We start from the raw sequence: 25,285 nt of genomic DNA, 5'->3' as shown, positions 1-25,285 counted from the left end.
ATAATTATTAAAAATGCAAGAAAATGAAAGTGTTTTAAGAAATTCAAGAAGAAGATAAAAGTCTATTGATTCATGAGATAAAAATTTATGTGTGACATCAAAGTTTTAAATGACATTCTTAGATAACGGAAAAATTGTTGGTATTTCATTCAAGACTTTACAAGTACAGCAGAAACACTAAGTGACTTTCCGAATTAGAAAACAACGAATAAGGAAATCTTTTAATTAATTTCACAGTCATTAAATCTCGCGTCTTAGTTGCTCATGGGGTCAATTTCCAAAAAATGTGTAAATCCCAAGGAATTGTATCTTTATTAAGTTTCAGTTAAAATACATCTGCAGGTAAAATTTCTTCATTAGCTTCCAATACTGCCATCCAGCAAAATAATCATCCGAATTCCCGTTCAACTTTTTTTAAAGCTCATTTTGGAAAACGATCCCCTTACGAGCTTTAGTTATGGAGCTCTTTACGAGTTTTAACGAAACGCTATTTGAGTTTCTTTAATTAAGTTGAAAATTGCTTCAGAAATCATACAGGAATATGACTCATCCAGTGTTTTATCAACATTTCCACTACAACTAATTGATTCGCGTTCAAATATTCAATGGAAACTAGTCTATGTTTTTTGTTTAAAGGTAATTTTGAACCTTACCTTAGATGCTTTGAATTTTTCCAATACTCAAACATTTTCTCACAAAAATTCTTGTACTGATTTCATTCATTTGATTTTTGATCAAAAATAATGCAACCTATTTATTAAAACCTATATATGGACGTTTTTGGAAATGATGGTAATTCTTTAATATATAAAATATAAATTGAACACGATGTAAAATTATTATCCTTTACGGTTACTTTAGAATTTATCTTAAATTAAATATGAAACTAAGAATAAAGACCAAGGATAATAATGAATTCGACATGAATAAAAATTTTGGCCTTGCACAAATTTTGTTAAATTTACGTGTTTATAAAAGAATGGAAATAATAACAAGTATACACATACATACGTATGCTTCTAATGGTTCTCAAAGTATAAAATATTTCATGGTTATTAATTATAATCCAAATTATAAGGCTTTGGAATAAATCATATTGAAAGATGATAATTGAATAAAAGTCAAAATAACACGAAAATATTATGGTAATGCGGTTGGTTAATTTTGTGATTAAGTTTACATAAATTTAATTTGAAATCAAATTGGAAAGCATTATTTTATGTCAAAAATTAATTGAATATGATCAGGTTTATTTTTGAATATAACCACAAATAACTAAAGTCAAGTTAATAATAGGATGTTCCCATAGATTATTTAATTGGTATATAATGAGAGTATGAGCCGATGATTACTATGTGAATGGCAAACAAAACTATGTTTTGGACCTAAACATTAGTATATACGTACGTTGATTTCAGACTAGTTTTGTTAGGTTGTTGGTTCAAGATATTCCTCAAGAGAGTTAGCAATTTATTTAAAATTTCATTTGCTATATATTAAAATATCACTATTTAAATGACACTTTACTTTTAAACTTACTTCTTAACTTTCAGGGAATACATACAATGCTGCCTATATCATGGCCTGTATCATTGGTTTTGGCAGGATTAATGACTGTGATACATGTGATCTGTAAAATTAGTTCAACTCCTGATTATTCTCCAAATCTACAATTGGTAAGTTAAATTTAAGATTAAACAGTTGATTAAAAAGAACGTGTGCTTTTAATTGATTTAGAATTCTTAGATGGTAACTCCCCCCCTCCTTTGTAAAACTTAACGTAAAATCAACGTTCCGTAACATTAGCGTATTCACTTATTAGCTTCACCAAAGCATGGTTTATTAGCTATACACCGCAATAGTGAGACTGGTCCTGATGTACGGTATTCTGGTGGGGTGGCCAGCGCTCCGTACAACTGTGAACTTAAGATTAATAAGCAAAATTCAAAGAATGGTAATGGTCTACATTGGTCTACGCAGGATTGCTGCGTGCTTGCATGTTTCCCTTCTTGCGGACTGGAGATTTGATTGATCGAACAACTGATTATGTTCCCCCGGTGCTCTCATTTACGAAGAGCTTTGGGACTTCTATTCCGCTCAGGCCAGCCTGGCTGAGAGAGGAAGTTGTTGAGAGCGGATCCGTCCTTGTAAAAATGGTAGGGTAGATGGGCAAACTCGATGGCAGGGTAGATGGGGGAGTTTATTCTGAGCAATTGGATGTTGAGCTCTCGAATCCGTTTACCGGATCACTGTAGTGTCTTTCAGGCCGAGGTTTTCGCGATTGCGGAGGCTCTGTGCTGGCTTGGTTGCAATATGGTATCGGTCAGTAGCGTCAATATTTTCACTGACAGTCAGATCGCGATAAGAGCATTGAGTTCTGAGAGTTCCACTTCCAGAACGGTCATGGACTGCAGGTCATCTCTTAGCGAAATGCTGTAAGGCTGACGAGCTTGCGGGACATGAAACTACCGTTGGGATTCCACCTTAAAATAATAGCCTGACCATGCCTCTAAGCACTTACAAGCTGCTGCTGCGCAACGTCGTAGTGGAGCACACCAACCTTAGATGGGACGGGATCCTCAGAAGGGAGGATATCAGTACTGTGGTATGGCAAACGATCTTTGTGAGAGCTGCTGTGACGAAGGGGAGGAGGAAACGGTGACCCATCTTCTATGCACATGTTCGGCGCTGGCGAACTCCTGGCAGACATTTCTTGGGTCTTATTCTTTCGGGCGCGCTACAGACTTAGCGAATGTAAGTGTTAGAAGTTAGAGCCGATTTTTTAGGAGCTCCGGCTGGCTCTTCTTAATATCTCTGTCTGTAAAAAAATATAGATTCCACATCACCTGAGGTTGCTTCCGACATATTTGATAAATGCCGTGTGCCTCTATCTTAAATATTGATTGATGATGCTTTCGGTTCATTTAGATAACTTTTTAGATGCTCACAAACAGCATTAATCATTTTTGATTCGTTAGCATAAAAAAGCACTGCCTTATCCAGATCTGCCTTTACGTCAGTGAAACAAACTTGTTAAGATAGTTAATAAATATATAAATAATAAACTACTGTGCACAGAGTAATAAGAACTGGACAGTCTAAAGAGCTTCTTGGTCACTGCCATCAGAAGCTTTATAAGAGGGTCGTGAGTCTCCTAAGCGGGCATTTCCCCTCTCAGGGGAAACTTAAAAGTCTATAGAGCAGTGCCACCTGTAAATTTTGGGGAGTTGCTTTGCTACCCTGTTCGTACAATGACTAACGGTGGATCAAGTTGCTTTACCACCTTTTTCGCACAATCTAAGTAATAAATTAACTATCTAAAATTTTAATATATTGAAAAAATTTAAATTCAATTTAAAAAGATGGTAAACGGCAAATTTTTGAAGTTATTACAAATTGGTTCAAGTTTTAATTTCATTCAAACCGCATGCAAATATACAAAACCGCACTGGTTGTAAAATTCACAATAAATTCTATACGATACGGAAATCAAAATTTCCATATTGCAAACACCTTAAACAACTGAAATTATAGAGAAAAGAACAACTACGCAAATCCCATATAAACCTCGAAAAGATCTCATGTATTATTTTAAGAACAAAATAAAATATCATAAACATTTCTATACGTTATTTAACACATATATATATACATTTATACTTACATACAGCTGATTGGTGAAGTTGTAATGCTTGCTACTGCTTCAGTATCAGGACTTTATTATAGAATAATGTCGGATGCATCACATAAACGTACAGTAGATGGTACACGTACTGGTATTGAACAAAGAGTTAAATTGGAATGTGAACGTGAACAACAAGAACAATTATTACTTAGCGTAATACCAGCATATATTGCAGCTGAGGTAAGTGAAAAATAAACGAAAATTTTATTCTTAACTATTATTTATTTATTTTAATATCATTATTTATACATATGATTCTACTGCTACAGTATGTACATATATAAAATTCAATTATAATGTTATTGTCTTACGATTATATTAAAACTGTTATTACAATTATTTTCCATTTTCTCTTATTATTATTCTATTTTCAAATGTAATACTCGTAATAATGCAAAATATACTTACTTGTTTAAAGTATAAAAGTGGAAAAATAAAAATTATTTAAAATAATTGCTGTTATACCTTTTAGCTCAGTTATATTACACTAAAGACTGCTTGAAGGGATTCATATACAATGTAGAGAATTGTTTTTGGATTATTTTAGGAAATATAGAATATAAGGCGAAATAAAGACTAGAATAGAAAATTATTCTGGCAATGATGTAGTACAAGTTCAAATAAATAATTTCATCCGGATACCATAAAAATTTTCTCCGAATATCAAATATTCGTTTTGACACGCGAACATCTTGCAATTGTTAACATCAGACATTTCCCAATTTTCTTTTGAATGTCAAAAATTCGTTTCGATACCCGAACTGTTATCGAAATACGACTAAATGAGTGTGGAGTCGCATAGCTGTATGTCATACATTATGATTATTAATATACACTAAATTGATTACCATACACAGTGCATCTTCCAAAATCTCACATCGATACTTCTTCGGGAATACAACTGTAATGGCTGAATAAATCAAATTGGCGCCAGATCTCCGTCAATTTTTTGGTAGATGCCTAAGGCATCCATCTTTTAAGGTTGCAAACTCTCAACACTTGCAAATTTTAATTGTCATCTACAACTAAGTAAATAGTTAAAAATACTGTCGGCATCTTGAAAATTTTTATTAAAGCAAATTTCTCATCTAAGAATACACATGCCGAACGTCTAAATGAAACCTGACGTTCATCGCAACTATATAATTCTTGAATATGACGTTAAATGTTCATTTAGGGGAATACTTACAATTTAAAAATAAAAAAAAAATCAGAATTTTCAAATGTAATTTTTAATTTTTCAATTTCATTATTTGCTGTTGAAGAACCCATTGAATTTAAAATGTTAATAAGAAGTTATTTATGAGATAATTCTTATGTAAATGTTTGTGCTTTCGAAAAGTAATTTTCATAAAAAAGCAATAATTATACTAGATGCGCTTTGTCACACATTATGTGCACAAATACTGTAGTTGTTATGTAAATAAATGAATACGATAAACGCATACTTTATGAAAGCAAGATGTAAATTAAATTATTTTTTTAAAATTACGGTGATAAATATTAAAGAAAATTAAAAATGAAGATTTTAAAAATTGAATGAAATCTATTGAGAAAAATAATTTATAGCTGTAGAAAACATAAATTTTGGTCTCTTATGCAGGAATTGCTTGAATAATGAATTGTTTTGAATGGCAACGTTCGTTTCTTCAATGGGAAGTCTTGTCAGTCTATAATCAGGTTTCACCTCACTAATGCTTATGTTCCATTCCCGGATTAACATTTAAAACTGCCGATCCAATTCAAATTACAATGAATTTTGGAGTTTTGGCTACACCAGACCCAAAGCCAAAGCATTATAACGCTTCGGAGAATACGCCGATTATTATAGGGCTCGATTTTTATTTGTCAGTATCTAGTCTAGTTACATTAAAGAACTATAATATAGTCGTTAAAAATTTAATATAATTCTTAAGAATTTTAAAGTAACAAAAGAATGAACGAGTTTTAACTACCTCATTTACATAACGGGCCATAATTAATCATCTTAAAATACGTCCTAATTACGAAGAAAAATCCTTATGTTATTTATAATTCTGTCATCAGCTTAATCCTCGAAATAATTTCAATATAAAATTATTCAATTCAAAGGATTTTGTAATAAAATTTTTAAATTCAAAATTCTCCTCAACATTTTACCCTTTCCAAGATAAGAACGAATTTACAAACAAAAGCAATATCAACAAGTTCAAAGTACATACAAACTTTCTCCTCCAACAATTAAAGTTTTTATTTTATAAAAAAGAAACTCAACAAATAAAACAAAATTCTTTCAGATTCCTGGCTTTATCAAAAAAAATTATAGAAGAACAAATCTTAAATCTTATTTAAGTTAACAACCACCTTCATTCTCTTTACATCCCCCTCTTTGACGGTTAACTCCTTCAACGAATGAACATGTTAATTTCTTTATCGTTTAAATCAAAGTTTTGTTATCCTTTATAAAATGTTAAAAGGTAATAAAAAAAAATCTTGAATTTTTGCAAGAAAAACAATGAAAATATTTTTCAAAGAAAATTACTTTCGATTTTTAAGAAAAGTCGGAAAAAAATTTATAAATAAAAATTAGAAGGAATGAGGAAAACAATTATAAAAAAAAACTTTTATTATTCCGTCAACAAATCAATCAATGTGAACCAAAATGGAATTGAAACAATTAAAACTTTTATTTAATCGTAAAAGAAATGAAAAAGTTAAAAGAGAAAATTTTTCGTGCGATAATTTTGTAATGAGTTCGAAATTTAGGATTTAATTTTATTATTTCATGCTTAGAAAATTAAGTAAGTAGGAAATTAAATGAATAACTTTTCTACACAAAATAATTTAATTGAAAAATGGCAATTCGCCGGAAACGAAAAAAAAAAGCTTAATCACAATCTGTTGGCATAAATGAATTGAATTGACATTTAACAAAACGTTATGTGCAACTCAATAGATTATTACAGTTTAAGGAATTTGTGGAAGTAAAATGGTTTTTAATGTGGTGTCATAGAGAAAATGCTCTCGCTCGTAAGACAAATGTTATATTCTAGGAGGTTTCGTTCACGGCGGCCAAGTTGCGAGTCTCGAAAGATTCTGACGCTTATCAAGAGATGAGTGATATAGGGGCATATCCCACACTCAAATCCTCATACGCAATAGCGTTGCACTGTTGCCCCGATTAACTCTATTCTAGAGTGTAATCTACAATAGAGAAAATTACCTTGAGGGGCACAAGACATCCATATAAGTCGGGATATATTTTAGTCCGAAATAGGCAGAAGTTGAACTACCATGCCGAAATTTTTTTGTAGAACAAGTTCACAATTATAATTTAACCTCTTCATTACCTTATTTTAGCGAATTTAAAGTGTGCCTTACTAGGTGTTACAAACTGTTATTCTCTATTAAAAATGCAAATTACTCTCTATTTTGCCCTTAAATGTTTACTAATTTTGTGTAACAAGTTTTTCTTATTTTCCTATTTATAATAAGGAATTGCGTTACGAAAACAATTTCTGAAAATAATATAATGGAATAATAAGTAACGGATTCAAAACAAATTCAAACTTTGTGTCCCATCCTAATGTTCGCAAAGAGAACAAAACAAAAAAAATTAGAAATAAAAATCTTACACTTATTTTATATAATTTTACAAATTAGGATTCAAAGATAGAAAAGCAAACCTAAATATAAAATTTTCGCAATAAAAAGAAAGAAAAAATTTAATATAAACTAAAAACAGATTAACAATTTCATCCTTTTCTAAAAAAAAAGGAACGGCCCCATTCTGTTTCACACTGTCAGTTTTTTCCATTAATTTTTGTTACTTTAGAAGGACGGATATTCATAACGTTAAAACATTCACTTCAATATCTAGCACGTTATATAAACTTGATATTGTCCGAGTTGTCCCGATTTTCCTACTTGTCCCCATTGTCCCAGTTTTCTTTAAGACTGTAGAGTGTTTAAAAATTTGGATTTTCAAGAGAACCACTTTCTCCGTATAGATTTTTAGTCCATAACGATACTTCTTTCCATGACAACCTCAGAAAAATCCAGGGCGGAAATTTGCGCATCACACCATCCCACAGGCAAAAATGGGGAGTGAGCGTCTTAAGCGTATTATTACTTAATTCACCTAGGATTTCCTTCTACTAAGTACCGGAAAGTGACACATCTTCAAGATCGAACGCTTTTACCTGCACGAATCTTATTCTAGCCGAATTCACTCAGATTAAGCAGTATCTCGACATAATTCCGATCAGTATACTATTCGTGCGAAAGACACAGATAAGAGCATTTAGAGTTTTTAGAGTGTCTCTTGTGAGACCACGGTGGGCCTAATCACTCTGTAGGTCATCAGATTTATTTCATCTCTCTTTGGAAAGTCTAGGGGTTAGTTAAATATTCTCGAATATTAATTAATATTTAGTTGTCTCTGAAAATTATACTTTCAATTTAAGAATCGCTCAAAAGACTTCATTACTCTTAACAGAAAATGCGTTTGAAATTTTTTTGATTTTTTTATTTGTCATGGCTTTAATGAGACCACAAAATTCTATTAGCTCCATTAATTTTCATATTTCTGTCTAGCCTTCTTGCTGAATCACATGGGGGAGCCGACTTCTGCAGCCTATGCAGATTGTACCTTCCAACTCTGCGGTGAATCCGCCTGAGCCGGCCGAAAGAAACACCTTCGTATGGCGACAGCCCTGCGTGTCCCACCAGTGAAGGCTGTATTCCACCGTGAGCAGGCAAGTCTGGCCCCCCACGGCGGAAGAAGGCAGATCATAGAAAGTCAGCCCCAGATCCCCTCCGCGCCAGCCCATCGGCAATCTCGTTGCCCGCATGACAACTGTGACCGCGCACCCAAAAGAGCGTGACTCTGTTCACCGATGCCAATTCCACAAGTGCAGCAAGGCAACCCCAGATCACTTTGGATGTAATCTGAGCCGAAGTCTTTTGTGCTACCGTGCTATACGGGTGAAGGGTCGCATATATACGCTTATCCGGGCGGACACCATATATACCCGACTCCTTTTTGGACCCGCTTGCATACCACACGATCGAACCCGAGTCTAGTCCGATCCCACGTCTCCATCGATCGAGAAACAGAACCCTGCGATTAGAGCATCGAGAACAGCGATTAGATTAGAAGGGAAGAAGAACCCTTTTGCAGCGAAGATGAAGAGTGTATCTATAGTGGATTTAATAATCCTATACTGTAGCATCCTATTAATCCATCTGCTCGTCGTCACATTAATCCCTCGTTTGTGAAACGACTCACAGATGACGTGATTGTCAAAAGAGCCCTCAATATCAGACCGCTAATTATGGAAACAAAAGAAATCAACAATTTAATATAAGAATTGTATAATGTATTTGAAATCCGCAAGTTATTAATACATATTTAAACCTACAATCATTTATCTATACTGATAAAGTCCTCCTCTATCTTCAGTTTTCCTATGCACTGGGAAAACAAATTTGATCGTGAAATCAATTCTAAATTAAATATTATTTAATAAATATCAAATTCATTTTAACTAGTCACAAAGGGAGGAGTGGGGCGGGATCTGAATTGAATTCAATATAGAAAAAACTATAAAAAAAGTACGAGTGGGATAGTTTAGAATAATTGAATAAACAAAAATCCTAAATTAATTTGTTTACACTCAACACAAAATAACAAATCGAATTTTTATCCTTTCTGTTTTCTTTTTTTTTATCTTTGTTTTTAACAGTTTAGCAAGCTGATTATTCCCATGGTGTTTACAAAATATTTTCAAGGTTTTTTTTTTATAACTTATATTGCTGTCACACTTAAATTAAAATAAATTACAATAGCGTGTGCACTAAGAAAAAAGGATAAAATGTGAAATTAATTGGATAAAAAAGAAAAATAATTTGCTTGAATCACAACAATCTATGATAGAAAATCATTGAACACTTTAATAATGAATTTTTCATTCATTAAATTTATTGCTGTGTTTTTTTTTCATAATAAATATTGCAATTTGTTCACAATGACAAGTTTTAAATCCTTATTTAAGATACTAAAGATAAATTACATTTCAAAAAATTAATATTTTTTTAAACTGACATAGTTGGTAACAAATATTGCCACGTAAATAACATTGATTCAATGTGGTACGCAAATGAATAAGGGATATTCGAATATTGTTTAAAATTTTGCTGAATTCTCATAACTTATTTCTGATATGGACCTGCCACAAGTAAAAATATTGAGCCTAATTCTAAGTCACGGGCCATGTATTAGAAATGAATATTTGATATTTTGAAAAAACCGAAATCGGCCATAAATTTTCGCTAATCCCTTTGAAATTCAATTTTATAAATTTAGTTAACTGAAAATTGAGGCTACGAAATTATCAATAATCTTTTTAAAATCTGTTAGATATTTTAATTAAAGTTAAAATTTTAATTTGTTTTTGTTTTCTCCTCTTTAAATCATGAAAAAATCTTAAAGGTTTACATTTTGCCCTGCAATCTTAGTATTCAAAAAAGCGATTTATTAAGCGAAAATTCTGAGAGTTAATCATGTTACTTCTATCCCATAAGAAACTTTTTTATGCAAAATGTTAAGACGAGCGGATATACGACACGCATTGTCAAAAATTTTATCAGATCTCATATATAGAGTTGGGCCACTAACTCTATTCGTCTTAACTCAACAAGCCCTAATTTCACAAATTCTACATCTATGTAGTCAAAATATGTGAATTGGCCATTTCGTTATTCCAAGAACTATCGTAGAAAAGTAATGATAGATGGCTTATGCTTATGCGAATGCAAATGTACGGAAATATTGTCGAACCACATACTGTGAGTAGTAGTAGTAGCAGTAACCCCCAAAAACAACATCTCACCACTCTCATTCAATCTAATTCCAAATACCATCCATTCGAACCATCCAACCTCCCCGGCGAATCTCAAAAGTCGCGCGTGAAACCCCCGGGCAGATCTTCCACATCAAATACGGACAGGCACAAAGAACGTACTGTGACTAAGAGGTAGAGTTTCTGAAACTAAGGCTATTATAAACAATAATTCTGAAAATATCCGTTGATCTGATTAATTTCGACATAGAATTTGATCGTCCGACATATAGGTCGGACCAAAACGTGGTATTGTAAACCGAATAATAAAATCGTAACACTCCCGAAAATGATTACATGCAGGTATGAAAGAAGAAAACCACTTTTTTTCGATTTTTTTTTTGTATTTTAGTCTTTTGTTTTATTAAGGTTAAGCTGTTTTCATTCGATCTGTTAATAAAATCAGCATTCACCAGGTGTTTTTATTTTATTCTTTTTCTTCATTTATATTAAAGAATCTGGTAAAAATTTTAAGAGAAGAAAAAAATAAAGAAGAGCTTTTATCTCTTTTAGAAAAAAAAAAACAAAAAAAAAAATACAATTTTTTTGTTTTTCTTGTTTGTAACCTTGTACAGTTTATGAAAAATTCTTAAAGAATCTGATTAAATTCAAAAGGAAATAAGGGAATTGAGAAGAAAATACGAAACATTTTTTAACAATAAAGAATTTTTAAAGATTCAGCAAAATTCAAGCGTTTTAATAAAAGCCTAATTTATCCCGGCAGTTGTTAGGAGCTCAAAAATCTTATTTAATTAAAAAACCAATAACCTTGATCATATAAATCAATTAATTAAATAATATTCGTAGTTGGATTTGTCATTTAATTATAAGCTCCTAATTATCTAAGGTTAATTGTGAGTAAGGTCTGTACATTTCCTAATATAAGAAAACAACGAAAGAGTAAAAGAAAATCAATCTTGAATCTCATAATTTTGTTGGGAACAAAAATTTAATTATAACCCAGGCTGAAGTCTATGAGAGTGGCTTCGTCACAATAACGTAGTGGAAAGTTTTCGTATAGTTAGTCTTATTCAATCACTGATTACATTTTCTGATAGGTGTCTCTGAAAAAATTCCATAATACATTTTGGTATGAAAAAATTCCCTTAGCGAATTCAACTTAAATATTACCAAACCGAATGAAAGTTATTGAAAAATATTGTTCTGGCTGCAATTTTATGTTCTGAAAGAAGATTCTGGTTCGTGCTTTATTTTCCCTTTAGTAGTAACAATATAATAATACAGATTGGAAGATCATAATGTATGACTACAAAAAACTGGTTTCTTGTTTATCATTCATGTATGTTATTACAGTTAACAATTGTCGACCTACATAATGTCTATGTATACATTCATTGAAATTTCGATTCAATTGATGAAAGATCTACTTTTAAAAAGATTTTTATTGTATTCAATTTTATTTCTTATATGTATAGATTTTTTTTATTCAGCAGTTCAGCAAAAAAGAAAAGAAGATTTTTTTATTTACATTCTCTTTATAATCATATTGCTTTCTAGGAAGAAAGTATTTTACCATCCTTGATTTGGTAAAATACGTGCAGAGATTTTGACGGATTATTTGCAAGGATAAAGTTTAACGTTAATTTCGATTCATTCTTTTTGGTTTCTTGTTGTTTATCTTGTAATTTTATTGGAATTTTATAAGGATTTGGATGTTATCTGGATATTAGACAAAATAATCGTCTTATGAAAGTTTTGCAATTGTACGCTTCCATAGTATACGATCTAAATTAATTTATTTTAATAATATTGTTGTTCCACAAATATTGTTGTATATCAAGACTGATTTCGTTTATTTAAATAGTACTTTTTCTGTAAATCATTTTCTAGCAAATCTGTGAGATCTTAATAACTTTATCCATTATTGTGTTGCTTCGACGTTCAACAGATTTGTTACTTAAACTACCCAACGAAAATCCTTTATTTTTATATTTTTAGAAACTTTTTAAATTTAAACTTTCTTAAGAAAAGAAAACCAATTCAATTTAAATGTTTTCCGACTTAGACAAGAAGAGAAAAAATATTTTTAAATTAAGTCTTATAGCATCAAATAAAGAAAGTATTAAAATAAACTTTCCATGTTCTACGGGAAGAAGAAAACAAAATTTCAGTCAGGTGGTAAAAAATTTGCGAAAATTACATTTGTTTTTTAATAAAACGCAGAAAAAATATACAGAAAATACGAATTTGAAAGTTTTTAGCTTTAATTTTCAAGATTTCAAATGAATTTCTCCAACAATTCAAGACAATGTCAAAAAAGGAAAATAAAAATGCTTATTTCCTCTTTATTTCTTACAAGTAAATAAAAAAAATCACATTTTTTTTCGCTTTGAACATGGCGACTGATAGTAAAAAATATTTTTACTTTACCTAACTGTTTTCTTGGAAGTGAAAATGTTTTGCTTCTGGGATAAATTGTTTCTAGAAAGAATACTTTGCTTCATGTTCAAAAGAATCGTATAAAATCTTTCAATTCAGGTATTGTGGTAGGTTGAATAATTCGATGTGACCTTCTATTTTAAACATTTTTCCTTGGAACGCATGACTCAAAGAAAATAGTCAAAAAATTGTGTTTCGAGAAAATTAAGTTTGAAGTGCACCCTTAATTTTTGGATAAAATTGTGATATTTTCATGTTGTTCCACGCTTTTTACATATGCTCATCGAACAAAAAATGAGAACAGCCAATACGTTTCAGACAATCAATATTCCCTCATGCTGTGAAGATCTGAGTGGAATCTTCCTAGGATATTGTAAGAAGTATAGGTTTTACAAAAATTTTGTTAGCACGATGCTATAGGTAACAGTACGAATTCAGGCGATTAATCACCGAAACAGTCAGTAAAGAGAGTATGGGCGGCAAAAAATCGTTATTATCCAGGAAAACATGGAAGCTATAAGATGAAGAAATTCTATTCAATTTAACCGATTAAAGAAACGAAAGGAATTTTTATCTTTTGTTGAAATATAAATTGACTGTTTTCATATTACATCGTCTTTCATAAATATGCATATTTGTGTATCCGACCATAAAAAATTCCTTTATATATATATACATATACATGCTTATAAGGATCGAAAATGTATCAATGTGTCATCATATCAAATAAAAAAATTAAAGAGAGAAAATCATTTTCATTGAAAGCATAGATGAGAATTTAATGTTGCCACTGGAAATATTTCACGTATACCTACACCATTGCACACATAAATGTGCTCATTCACATGTATAAATTAAATCATAAAATGATATGTGGTATAAAATATGGAACGCAATCTAACAATGTATATATACACATTTAAAAATAATAGAAAGAATGTTACATTTTATCTATGAAAAACTTCTTGGTTGTTTCAAAATGATATTTTTTTTTATTATTTTATCAAAGTTTTTCAAAATTCCAAGATTCTTTAAGTTTCAAATAATTTACTACTAACTTATTTAGAAAATAAAATTATGAAAAACTTTGCAAATACTTACATATATAAGAACAAAGTAATCATAAAGTCAGCTATTTTTTAGTTACTGTGCTACTTTGAAAGTATACAAAAGAAGAATAAAACAAAATTAGGTCATCTGTTTTATTGTTTGCATTAGATGAAGTAACTGCATGATTATTACGAAAGATATTAGTTAATATATCTTACATACTGTATGTGTGTATACAAGGGTTTTATAAACATGACCTAGAAGACAATTGCAATCATATTGCTCTATCATGAAGAAAATTGTTTTATAGACAATTAAGTAAACCTGAAAAATAACATTAAGCAAAAAAAGCTGCAACAATTTTTGGATTGGAAAAGTTGGTAAAACTCAATCTGTTGCTACTGTTCGATAGATTGAAAATTATTTAGAGATTAAAAAGCTATAGATTTCTTTAACCTTATATAAATATAATATTTAATTATATGTAAAAGTAAGTTTAATTTGTGAATTTTATGAATTAATTGAAATTTCAATAATTTGAGGTGTAGGCCAGATGCTACATGCCAGCTAATGTAAAGTTTTACATTCTCTCCAGAGACATTTTACATACTCCTCCGTACACTTATCATTTTCATCAAAATTAAAATAAATTTTAAAAAATTTTTAATCTGCTAATCAATTTAGAGTTAATTACTTAAAATATACGCAAATAACAAGTTTATGATTCCTTGTTTTTTTTAAGGATTCTTTGTTAAACATCTTGTAAATCCACTTTCCATTTTAATTTGCTATTAAAAACATTATAAACCATTTAAATTCTTGAAATTTGCTTTACTTAAAATTAAGAATTTACGCTAATGCTAAAGTACAAGGATAATTTCATCTCTAACAGTTAAACACATATGCTATTAAATGTCTAATCCTTTTTAATGTGATGTATACATACGAATACATCCTTTTTTTAATAGCTTGTTTTAAATCTTGTTAAGAACATACGTATGTAATAATATGATTTTGTTTTTCTTTGTTGTTTTTCTTTTTCTTCCAAAGAATATTTGTTTCATAAATGTAAAAAAATTATTTGTTTTCCTGTACTTTTATATTGCTTTTATTCCAATTTATATTAAGAAACAGTAAGTTTGTATATAAATTATACATATATGTATATATAAACACATCTGAAATATATGACAACTATAGGGATTAGATTACCGATTAAAATATTTTATCTATTGAAAACACATATTCTAATAATCTTGTATATCTAATGTGTCAGTCCCAAAGAATCGAACGACACTTAGAACTTTGTATGCGTACATCTAGCAGTCTATAATTACAATTCTAAAGTCCATTTACATGTTACCATCGCCCGTCAATAATTGAAGAAAACAAGTTTACAAATTTCTCACTTATGTATGTAAGATATGTTAAGCTTTATGACTTATGATAACCTCTTTCTCTCCATCTCTTTACACTTTTTCCTTTTTTAAAATTATCGGAAGGAGACCGATATATACTGCGATTTAATTTTAAACTGTAAATTTTGTCACTTTTGGCAAAAAACATTTCTCACAAGATAATTTACCGGAATTAACAAAAATGCCGACTACCGATAGAATTGAGATAATTTTCGATTGATTTGGAATCTGTTCTCCCGTTGCACGAAATTCAATAAAGAAAGTTCTAAACAAAAAGTTGTAATACGATTTTATTTGAAAAACGAAAAAATATTAAAGATATTGAAAATGTAAAGAAACAGTGAGAGAGAGAGAGAGAGAGAGAGAGACAGGGAAGAGTTTTTACAACGTTATATTTTTCATGTAATAAAGAAAACATATTGCGATTTCTTTTCGTTCGTCTCTTTGTTTTTTTATTTTGTTTTTCTCTTTGACATAAAAATGTCAATTTTTCAATGTAATAAATTCATTTTTGTTTTATGTTTTCCGTTTTGACGGCATGTAATACTTTTATATTATAAAATATATTTTTAAAAAAATTGTTTTTTTGTCTCTTTTTTTTTACATTTATAATTTTATATTGTAATACGTTATGTGATTTTTTTTTTAAATTTTATTATATTGATAATAAAAAATTTCATAAGATTTTACAATTTTTAGATGCCTACTAAAAAACTTGATTTAATAGGGAAAGGAGCAAATTTATTGTCCCTATATATGCAGTATTCATATATGTATATATAACAGATTTTATCAAACATAAGATGTAATTTATATAGCCGCAAATAACCATTCACAATAAATTACAACCGTACGGCCATATAAAATAAATTTCAAAACAATAATGAACAAATGTGTTTATTCACTATATTTTCAGTCAATAATATATAATAATGTACTCTTCATTCTCCCATTCTCTCTCATTTCATTTCTGACGTGCGGTACGCGTACGACAGCCTTCTCAGAAATTCGAAAGAATTCAATTTCTCAATTAGGATTAATTTCAATGTATGAAAATAATGATGTACAATCAGAAATAAACAATATACCTTACGTGTTGTCGAAACCTTAAATTAAATTTAATTACTTAAATTCACAATAAAAAATATAACAAAATATAACCAAGACACCATCAAAATATCTTCTAAAAGATAAGTAAATTATCTGTATTTTCACATCACTTCAACTAAATTGATATAATTAATTGAATACGATTGTCTAAATTCTAAATCACAGAGATTTGTTACAAATCGCACTCGCGGGTCTCTCTTTAACGAACGTTAACAAATGTTCTAATGCTACAATACAGTTCAAATAATCTTCTTCTGGGAAAATATAATTAAAAAAAGAAAGCAAGAAAATAAGCAATAACAAATATTTTATATCATTTTCTGGTACTTTAATCTCTAATTTGTGGTACCTGCCACCTGTCTTCTTCTTTTTCTCATTTGTATTCAATTTGTTTTCTATATTGTGCTCTCTATAGTCTTCTCTCTATAGTGTGCTTTATATTTCTCTAGGTAAACGGTTTAAAGATCATTCAACGCTTAGATTCGAATAAAATCAATAAAATCAAATTTGTTTCATGTTCTTTTACGTTGACACGTCAAAAAACAATACTTATTAAGATTAAATTGATTTAATTAATTTAAACAATGAATTTATACTTTTAAATTTGAAATAAAATAAATTAAATTAAACATATTTGTAATTATATATTGTGTATTCGTACAAATTACATGTAACTTACAAAAAAAATCCATTAAACTTTCATATCTAATAAATATAGAACTTATTTTAGGATTATAAGCCGGGGCATATAAATGACACTTATTTTATATTATAATGATAAAAATGTTCTGTACAGTTAGAAGGCTGCAACTTCAGTGAAATGTAAAGTTTTACTTAAAGTAGACTAGAATTCCAGTTCATAAATGTAATTCAAAAGTATTTGAAGCAAACGAATGGCTAAGTGCATGCAAGTAAACTGAACTGAACCCAAACTGAACCTAACTAAAATAGAATATTTTAATAATAATGTTATTACTATAGCATTTTAGCCCATAATGGCAGCAATTACATGCAAAAAGAGGCTCGATTAACATTTAGTTGAGATAAAACCTTGAAATTTATTCAAAAAATTCTTCCGTCTAAGAGAGAAAATAATTTAAAATTGTCATTATTTCTCACTAATATGTCATTTATCTTTTTGATGTTTTTCATTAAAACAAATTCTCCATTTTTATTGAAGGTTAAAAGAAGTATTATGCTAAAAATGGCCGATGCATGTCAACGTGCTGGAGGACAAGCAACATCATCAGCAGCTAGATTTCATGAATTACATGTTCAGCGTCATAATAACGTTTCAATTTTGTATGCAGACATTGTAAATTTTACGCCATTATCAGAGCAATTGACAGCTAGTGATTTAGTAAAAACATTAAATGAATTATTTGGACGTTTCGATCAAATAGCTCAAGTAAGATAAAATTTCACAAGTACATAGCGTATACGTGTACAAATTTTATTTTCTCAATTAATTATAGGAAAATCAATGTCTAAGAATAAAAATTTTAGGAGATTGTTATTATTGTGTATCTGGATTACCAATATCAAGACCACAACATGCAGCAAATTGTGTCCACATGGGTTTACAAATGATTGAGGCTATAAGGTCTGTGTAATATTAAGTAACATTGCAAATCCTTATTGAATTTTTAAATTAAAGCTTTTATATACTCTTTATGAATATAAAGTCAAATCAATTAAAATAAAATTCAAAATAGCTTTAATTGTATTTGACAATAATAGTTGCTTTTTGTTTTGAATCAAGTCTATTATAATATAAATTGAAATTTTTATTTTTTCATTTGTTATAGATTAGTTCGTGAAGCAACCGGATTTAATGTTGATATGAGAATTGGTATTCATACAGGAAATGTCCTTTGCGGTGTATTAGGATTAAGAAAGTGGCAATTTGATGTATGGAGTGATGATGTTTCATTAGCAAACCATATGGAAAGTGGCGGTATCGCTGGGTGGGTTTTGGTTCTTTTTGTTTTTAATAATATTACTAAAATACATTGGAATACTTTTAGGTAAAGTGCATGGAATTCAATTATGTAATTAAAAGGGATTCAATATTTTAATAATTTAAATCAAAAGTTTGTTAAGTGCAATTTTATGTTCATTTAACGACACAACGAAAAACAGATTTCAAACTAAAAGCTTTTTTGTTATTCTTAATTAGATACTGAAAAAAAAATTAATATGCAAAAATTTTTTTTTCATAAACTCAATGCAAATTGCATAGGCTGATATAAACCATATCGTAAATTTTTCTAAAACTATACACAGAGCTGTGGTGTCAAACTAAAAATATTAAGTTTAAACTAATGCTGCTATGTATTCGGGGGTGCATTTTAATAATTTTCCAATTAAGACTTGTAGAATCTCCCCACATTTAACGTCTTACATCTTAAATCCAAATCTTATAAGTTTCTTGTCAACTATAACAAAAAGTTTTTTTTCTTTTTATTGTCGTTTCTATGTTTCCTGTTAAATCTCGGATTAGCTTAATACATACAGATTTTGTACTTGATTTTCTTTTGAAAAACAATTGCTTTTGTTAAATTTCAATAAGATCAAAGCAAAATGCTTATAATATTTTTAAGTTGTAAAAATCTTTTGAAGTAAAATATAATAAGAAGAATAAATTCTTTGATCTATTTTAGATAAACAACAATATTATGCTTATTAAATTTTTCAAAAAACTAAATAAAAACTCACATCCACTTAATTATGTATTTCTTACATATCGTCATTTTTGCAAGGTCTGAATTTTTTCTTATGAAAATGTTTAAATAATAAACAGATATAATTTTTACATAATCAAGTTTATGCTTTTTCTTAAATATGAGCTGATTACAAAATTTTTGTTTAATCATAAGCACAACAATAAGAACTTGAGTAAAAGCAAGTATCTCACTCTACCATTTTTGAACATAATTAGGTAGTTTGCGAAACGGTAACGTTTATTTCAAAGACGCTTTTAATCTTTGGTAGTCTAAACACAGTCCGATTTGGTGGTCTAAACTCAGTTTTAAATAGATGTGCCGAACGACATCTGTTGAGTTTTTTAAAAGCATTTCTTGATTTTTATTTTACTATTAAAAATGTTTTTATAATTATATATTTTTATTTTAAATTGCAGTCGGGTTCATATAACCAAACAGACTTTGGATTGTTTAGGCGATAAATTTGAAGTTGAACCGGGTAATGGTGGCTCACGTGATCCATATTTAGCGGATCATAAAATTGAAACATATTTAATTGTACCACCGAAGGTATGTTGTCTTAATAAATTAATTCAATTTTACTTAGAATTTTAATTAGAAACAAACCAATTAAATATCAAAATTTATCTACTATAATATTTATTTTATTTACATTTTATGTGAAAATCATCATCACCGGATTCATTGAATAAAATTTCATTATGCCGAAACTAAAAATTCCAAAAATCCAAAATTCCAAAATTCTACACAATCTAAAAATTAAAAATAATTTCATTTTCATCCTGCATCAATAAAAAACATTGACGCAAATTGGATAAAAAACATTTAATAAACAAAAACAGAAAATTACAACCGGCTTGGCTCCTGTTGTTGAAGTTAAAACACCTCCACAAACCAATATAACAGATACAGAAACAGAAAATTTAATATCAGATAATTTACAGGATCAATCAAAGCCTAGTGGTGAAATTGTATCATTCTTTCTTGGTGATCCACCATTATCTAATACAATTATAGAAGAATCAAATATAACCACAAATAATGACAATACAAATTCAACAACTGCTGATGGTACAACTGTAAATGAAAATACATTAAATTCAAATATTAAAGAGAATGGTGTTCCATTACCACAACCTACACAAGTATCACCTACATCAATTACTGAAGATGGAAAAAATGTAACAAGTGGTACTGGTGGTGGTGATAATGTAACAGAAACTACAACTGTAACTAGACAAAATTCTGTTATACATTCATCAAATAAAACGGCATCTAATGATGAAAAACTTCCAACACCAAATAGTAAATCATCTTTAACATTACCGCAAGAGACAGGTTCATCGGGTAGTTTTAAAGGGATGACAGGTGGTGATGTACCTGAGAAAGGACGACGTAAATTATCAGTACAAGGTTTGTATTTCAAAAAATTTTTAATGATTTTTTTCTTCTTTTTTTGGCTTTGTCAAGAAAGTTAAAAGGATCTTTTATATAATGAGATTGCTTTAGTTTTTTTTTCATACTTTTATATTGTAAAAAATTCAATTTTTTTTTATAATAATTTTTAGAGTAGAAAAAATTTTTCTTTTTAGACAAAGATTCGTAATTTTATTTATTAACTTTTTTTTTATTAAAAAAAATAAATAATAATGATAATTTTAATTTGTGTGTAATTATCCTTATATAATAATTAAATTTCCCCCAATTAGAAAATTTCATTATCACTGAAAAAAAGCACAAAATTAAAAAAAAAGATTATTTGTTTGCCAGTTTTCTTTTTAATCAACCCGCTTTTAAAAATTATAAACTCCAGAATGCTTAGATATAGGAGGTTATCTATAATTATAAGAAATAAACACAATATTATTGTTATCGTTAGCTTAATTTTAGATTCTTAGAAAATGAAAATTTAGTTAAGAAATTTTATCATGGTGAGTGCAATTTAATATTTCTTAAACTATAATTATTAATTCACACTCAAAATTTAGAAATAATTTTAATTACTTAGCTCGTTAAACCCACACAAAATTACATAAAGTAGATTTTAAAATAAAGATTTCAACCTACATTATATTCACCAAGCCTTTTAGAAAATTAGATTTGTAAAAATAAAATGAAAAATTTTTAGAATTTAACGTAGTTCCATTTAATTTTAATTCATTCAAATAGGCGATCAGTAGATCAAATTTGGCTATCATATTGTAAAATTACATCAGCAGCTTAAATACATTGTAAAGAAATGCAAGTATCAAAATATAATACTGCCAGCCGCTTAAAATTATTTTTTTTAGATTTAATATTAGAGTTTTTATTTAATTAGGTTTATTCGACCTTAAATTATTTTAGGTGTTAAATTAGAGTGAATAGTAAAATTTTAGCAAATAGTCTAACCAATTACTTTTCCTAACACCTCTTAGTTTCCATTAAAATGTTAAAATTACTAGACTTAAAAATGCAACTCTTTAGAAATATTTTCTAAATTTTAAACAGCTCTTTTTGCTATTTTACTATACTAACTCTGTTTTTTTCGCTTTTCATTATTATCGCTTTTTAACTAAGTATAACCATTATGTATCCAGTTTATTGCGATATACAGAAGATAATTTTCACAACGAACCACTTTTTTGAAGGGTGGTGTTAGTGAGTATATCATGTTTCTTAATTTGAAACAGTGTCACTCAAAAAAAAGTAGTTCTATTCTGTTATTATAAAAATTATTTTCTGTATAGCACTATAAACTATATACACAATGATGTACCTAAATTTTCAATGTCTGTTTTCTTTCACTTTAACTATCTATTCTGGTTTCCTGACATCCAGACTTTTAATTTTTTTTTTTTAATAATTAATTATTTTAATTGAGATTACGACCTCTTAAGAGAACATTTTTTTTAATGTTCATTTGAAATTTTTTTCACTGTTACGAATACTGTAATAGTATACACAGAATACTTTTAACCTATACAATATGGTCCTAAAAATTCAACATTTGATATTTGGAAACTGTAAGTGAATTAAAATAAAGTAATAAAAAATTAAAAATATAAAATTATTTCAATTAAGTTACATTATAATAATTGTGATTTTGAATCGTTGGAGACATAAATGTCTTGCAAAAACTCAACACGTGGTGAAATGTATACAAAAAAAGAGAGATGGAAGAGAGATAACATGAATTTTAATTACTTCAAAAGAAGGAACGATAAAAATAAAAATTAATGGCTGGTAATAAAAAAATTTTACGGGCAAATAAAATAATGACAATAGTACAAATGTCTACTGAATTGACGTAAAAATATATATATGTATATAAATTATAAACTTCAAAAAATCTATTTGCTCTGCAAAATATGAGTACAAGAAGTCTAATAACAATGACATTCTATTTCTCTCTTATGCTACCGCCGGGGTGAAAAACAACAAACTAAGTACAACTAACTAACAAAAGTTACAACGATATTTTCTTAATGTAATTCTAATAGGAATAATGTGTATAATAATTTTTATTGATTAGACTTTCTGAAATTTATTTAAACTTAAACAATACAAACGCACTCTTAATATGGAAAAATCTGAGATTTTAAAAAATGTAGTTTGACACCTCCCCTAACTTTTTTTATAAATTTCTTTTATACTTACTAAAAATTCTTAATTTCTTAATTTCTTATTATAAATTTCTTATATGTTTTAAGATTTTATATTAAATTATTACGTTTTAATAGTTAAAATTATATTTGGGTACTTGCAATTCAAATTGTATTTAATGCCAAAAAAAAAGATAATAGAAAAGCACAATATAATATGAAATTATAATATTTCATTTTAATATTAGATCCATTTTAATATTAGATTTAATATGCACAATATAATTTAGAACTTACATTTTTCAAAAAATAAAATAGAACACATGTTACATTCCAAGATGGAATTTACCATCTGAATATAAACATACATACGTCACACCTTTTATGACAATCATTTATATCTGAATCATTTATTTCTGAATTAAAATGAACTTTCTTCAAATGAAATTTATTGATTATTTAATTTAATATTTTTATTAATTATTAAAATAGAAATTATTTCGTCATAAATTGTGAATTAAATTTATCGGAAGAGATTTTCTTTTCACTTATTAAAAGTTTCTCACTATTTTTTTAATAGGTGACCAAGGTATTTGACCTTTTTCACTTCGACTCATAGCATTTTTTCTGATTTTTATCCTCTACATTGCCATTGTACAACCATATTATTAGAATTGTACAATCACATTAGCACTAAATTTGAGCCCCTGAAAAATTGCAGTACTGCAACTACCTGAGTGACGAGAATTCCAACAGCAAGTTCACAAAGCACCTTCTAAAGCATGTTTGTCGTAAGCGAGCTACCGCCCACATTCACAAAATAAATACTCCACCATCCCGTCCTCTTCCAAGAAAATTTCTCCATTGCAACTCTAATTCTGTCGGTGGTTATTATTGTAATAAGTATGTTGGTTGTTTTTCTCTTTTTGCGAACACTATTTTAATTTCATTTGTTGAAAGGTCAATTCAATTTGACATTATTATAATTTGATGTATTAAATTTGACATTTTAATGTCAATCTGTCACAGTATATTTAAATACTATAGATCATCAATAAATTAAACAAATTTATAATGAACCCTTCTATATTTTATTATTTTTTTAAATATTTAGAATACAATAATGTACAAAAATTATTATTAAATTTTCATAATGAATTTTAAATATTTATTCATTTTAATTTTATAAAATTATTTTTGTTTTATTTTTTTTTCCATTTATTTGCATGTACCTTCAACCAAAAATAATTCAATTTTATTAAATTTGAAATTTAACATTCAACTATATATATATATATATATACAATTCATATGTATTATATAATATACTTATATAATTATTCTTATACCCTTATTGTATAAAAAATTTTATTATTATCCCTTTTTCATTTATTTCTTTTAATAATTAATAATAATTTGTTATCACACTTAATATAAAATGGCTACGAATGCAAAAAATTTAAAAATGCATAAAAAACATTTTGTAAATTTTTTTTTATTTTTCATATATTTTTTAATTTATTTATTTATTTATCATATTCTATACACAAAATTATGTAAAATATTTAAACTATTGCATTTAAAATACGAAAATATCAAACAAACGAAATTAAAAATATTAAAAAAAAAATAAAAATATAAAATGAAAAAATAAAGGATTAATTGGATTCGGTGAACGTAGAAGGTCATCAACAGGTGCATTTGCTGATTTTCGAAAACAATCCTTATCGAACAGTGATAGTTTTCGTATGTCTGGAACTGGTAAGTCTTGAAAATAAATTTGAAAAAAAAAAAGTAAAAAGCATTATACAAACTACATACATATTGCGTGTATTCTATGTATAATTCTTGTACATTCTCGTTAACAAAATTCTGTAAAATGAGATTTTCATACTTTTTTATATACTAAAAACTTTCATTTTTGAAAATTTTGATTTTATTTTTTTGAGTTTTTATAACAATTGACGGTGGTACGTGTTTTCTGTGTCTTGTCTATAACACTTAAAATTTCCATACTCTTTCTATATTAATTCATTCTTCTATACATGTTATTCTTTCTATCATAAATATTAATATGTGCTGTTAAAAATAATAATAAAATTAGTATTAATTTGCAATTTAATGAATGAAATTACCATCATATGGAAAGTTAGCCGGGGAATTATTAGGAATGAATAGAAGTTGATTTTTTTATACCATTTCAAATTTCTTTACTGGACATTGCCCAATAATCTGGAAAAATCAGGTTCTCTCTTATATGGATTGGGTGTGGACAGTACCTGGCTGTCTGATATGAAAATAGTTTCGAACGGGCTCTCCTAATCATTCAGGAATTACTGTCGAATTCCCTTAAGGATATCTTCAGGTTTATTTCTAGAACAGAGATACTATAGATGAGACCGTAGAGACTACAATAAGACGTGATTGACTG

General features: G+C 28.3%; 1 protein-coding gene across 5 annotated transcripts in view; it reads left to right on the top strand.

The window, feature by feature from the left end:
* The window catches only part of LOC129613622 (adenylate cyclase type 2), a 120,838-nt gene that overhangs the window by 74,766 nt on the left and 20,787 nt on the right, over nucleotides 1-25,285 (top strand). For 3 of the 5 annotated variants that reach the window (XM_055527756.1, XM_055527755.1, XM_055527757.1), the window contains 8 exons: nucleotides 1,554-1,676; nucleotides 3,671-3,865; nucleotides 17,725-17,952; nucleotides 18,020-18,147; nucleotides 18,353-18,511; nucleotides 19,687-19,819; nucleotides 20,113-20,683; nucleotides 24,511-24,615. In XM_055527756.1, coding sequence (XP_055383731.1) covers nucleotides 1,554-1,676; nucleotides 3,671-3,865; nucleotides 17,725-17,952; nucleotides 18,020-18,147; nucleotides 18,353-18,511; nucleotides 19,687-19,819; nucleotides 20,113-20,683; nucleotides 24,511-24,615 — 1,642 coding nt within the window. The remainder of the gene's footprint in view (nucleotides 1-1,553; nucleotides 1,677-3,670; nucleotides 3,866-17,724; nucleotides 17,953-18,019; nucleotides 18,148-18,352; nucleotides 18,512-19,686; nucleotides 19,820-20,112; nucleotides 20,684-24,510; nucleotides 24,616-25,285) is intronic. The other 2 variants (XM_055527758.1, XM_055527759.1) reach the window with 2 other exon arrangements.

The sequence above is a fragment of the Condylostylus longicornis genome, unplaced genomic scaffold (genome assembly GCF_029603195.1).
Source record: "Condylostylus longicornis isolate FDR11 unplaced genomic scaffold, ASM2960319v2 ptg000084l, whole genome shotgun sequence".
NCBI classification, from domain to species: domain Eukaryota; kingdom Metazoa; phylum Arthropoda; class Insecta; order Diptera; family Dolichopodidae; genus Condylostylus; species Condylostylus longicornis.
This window is presented reverse-complemented; position numbering and strand designations above follow the sequence as displayed.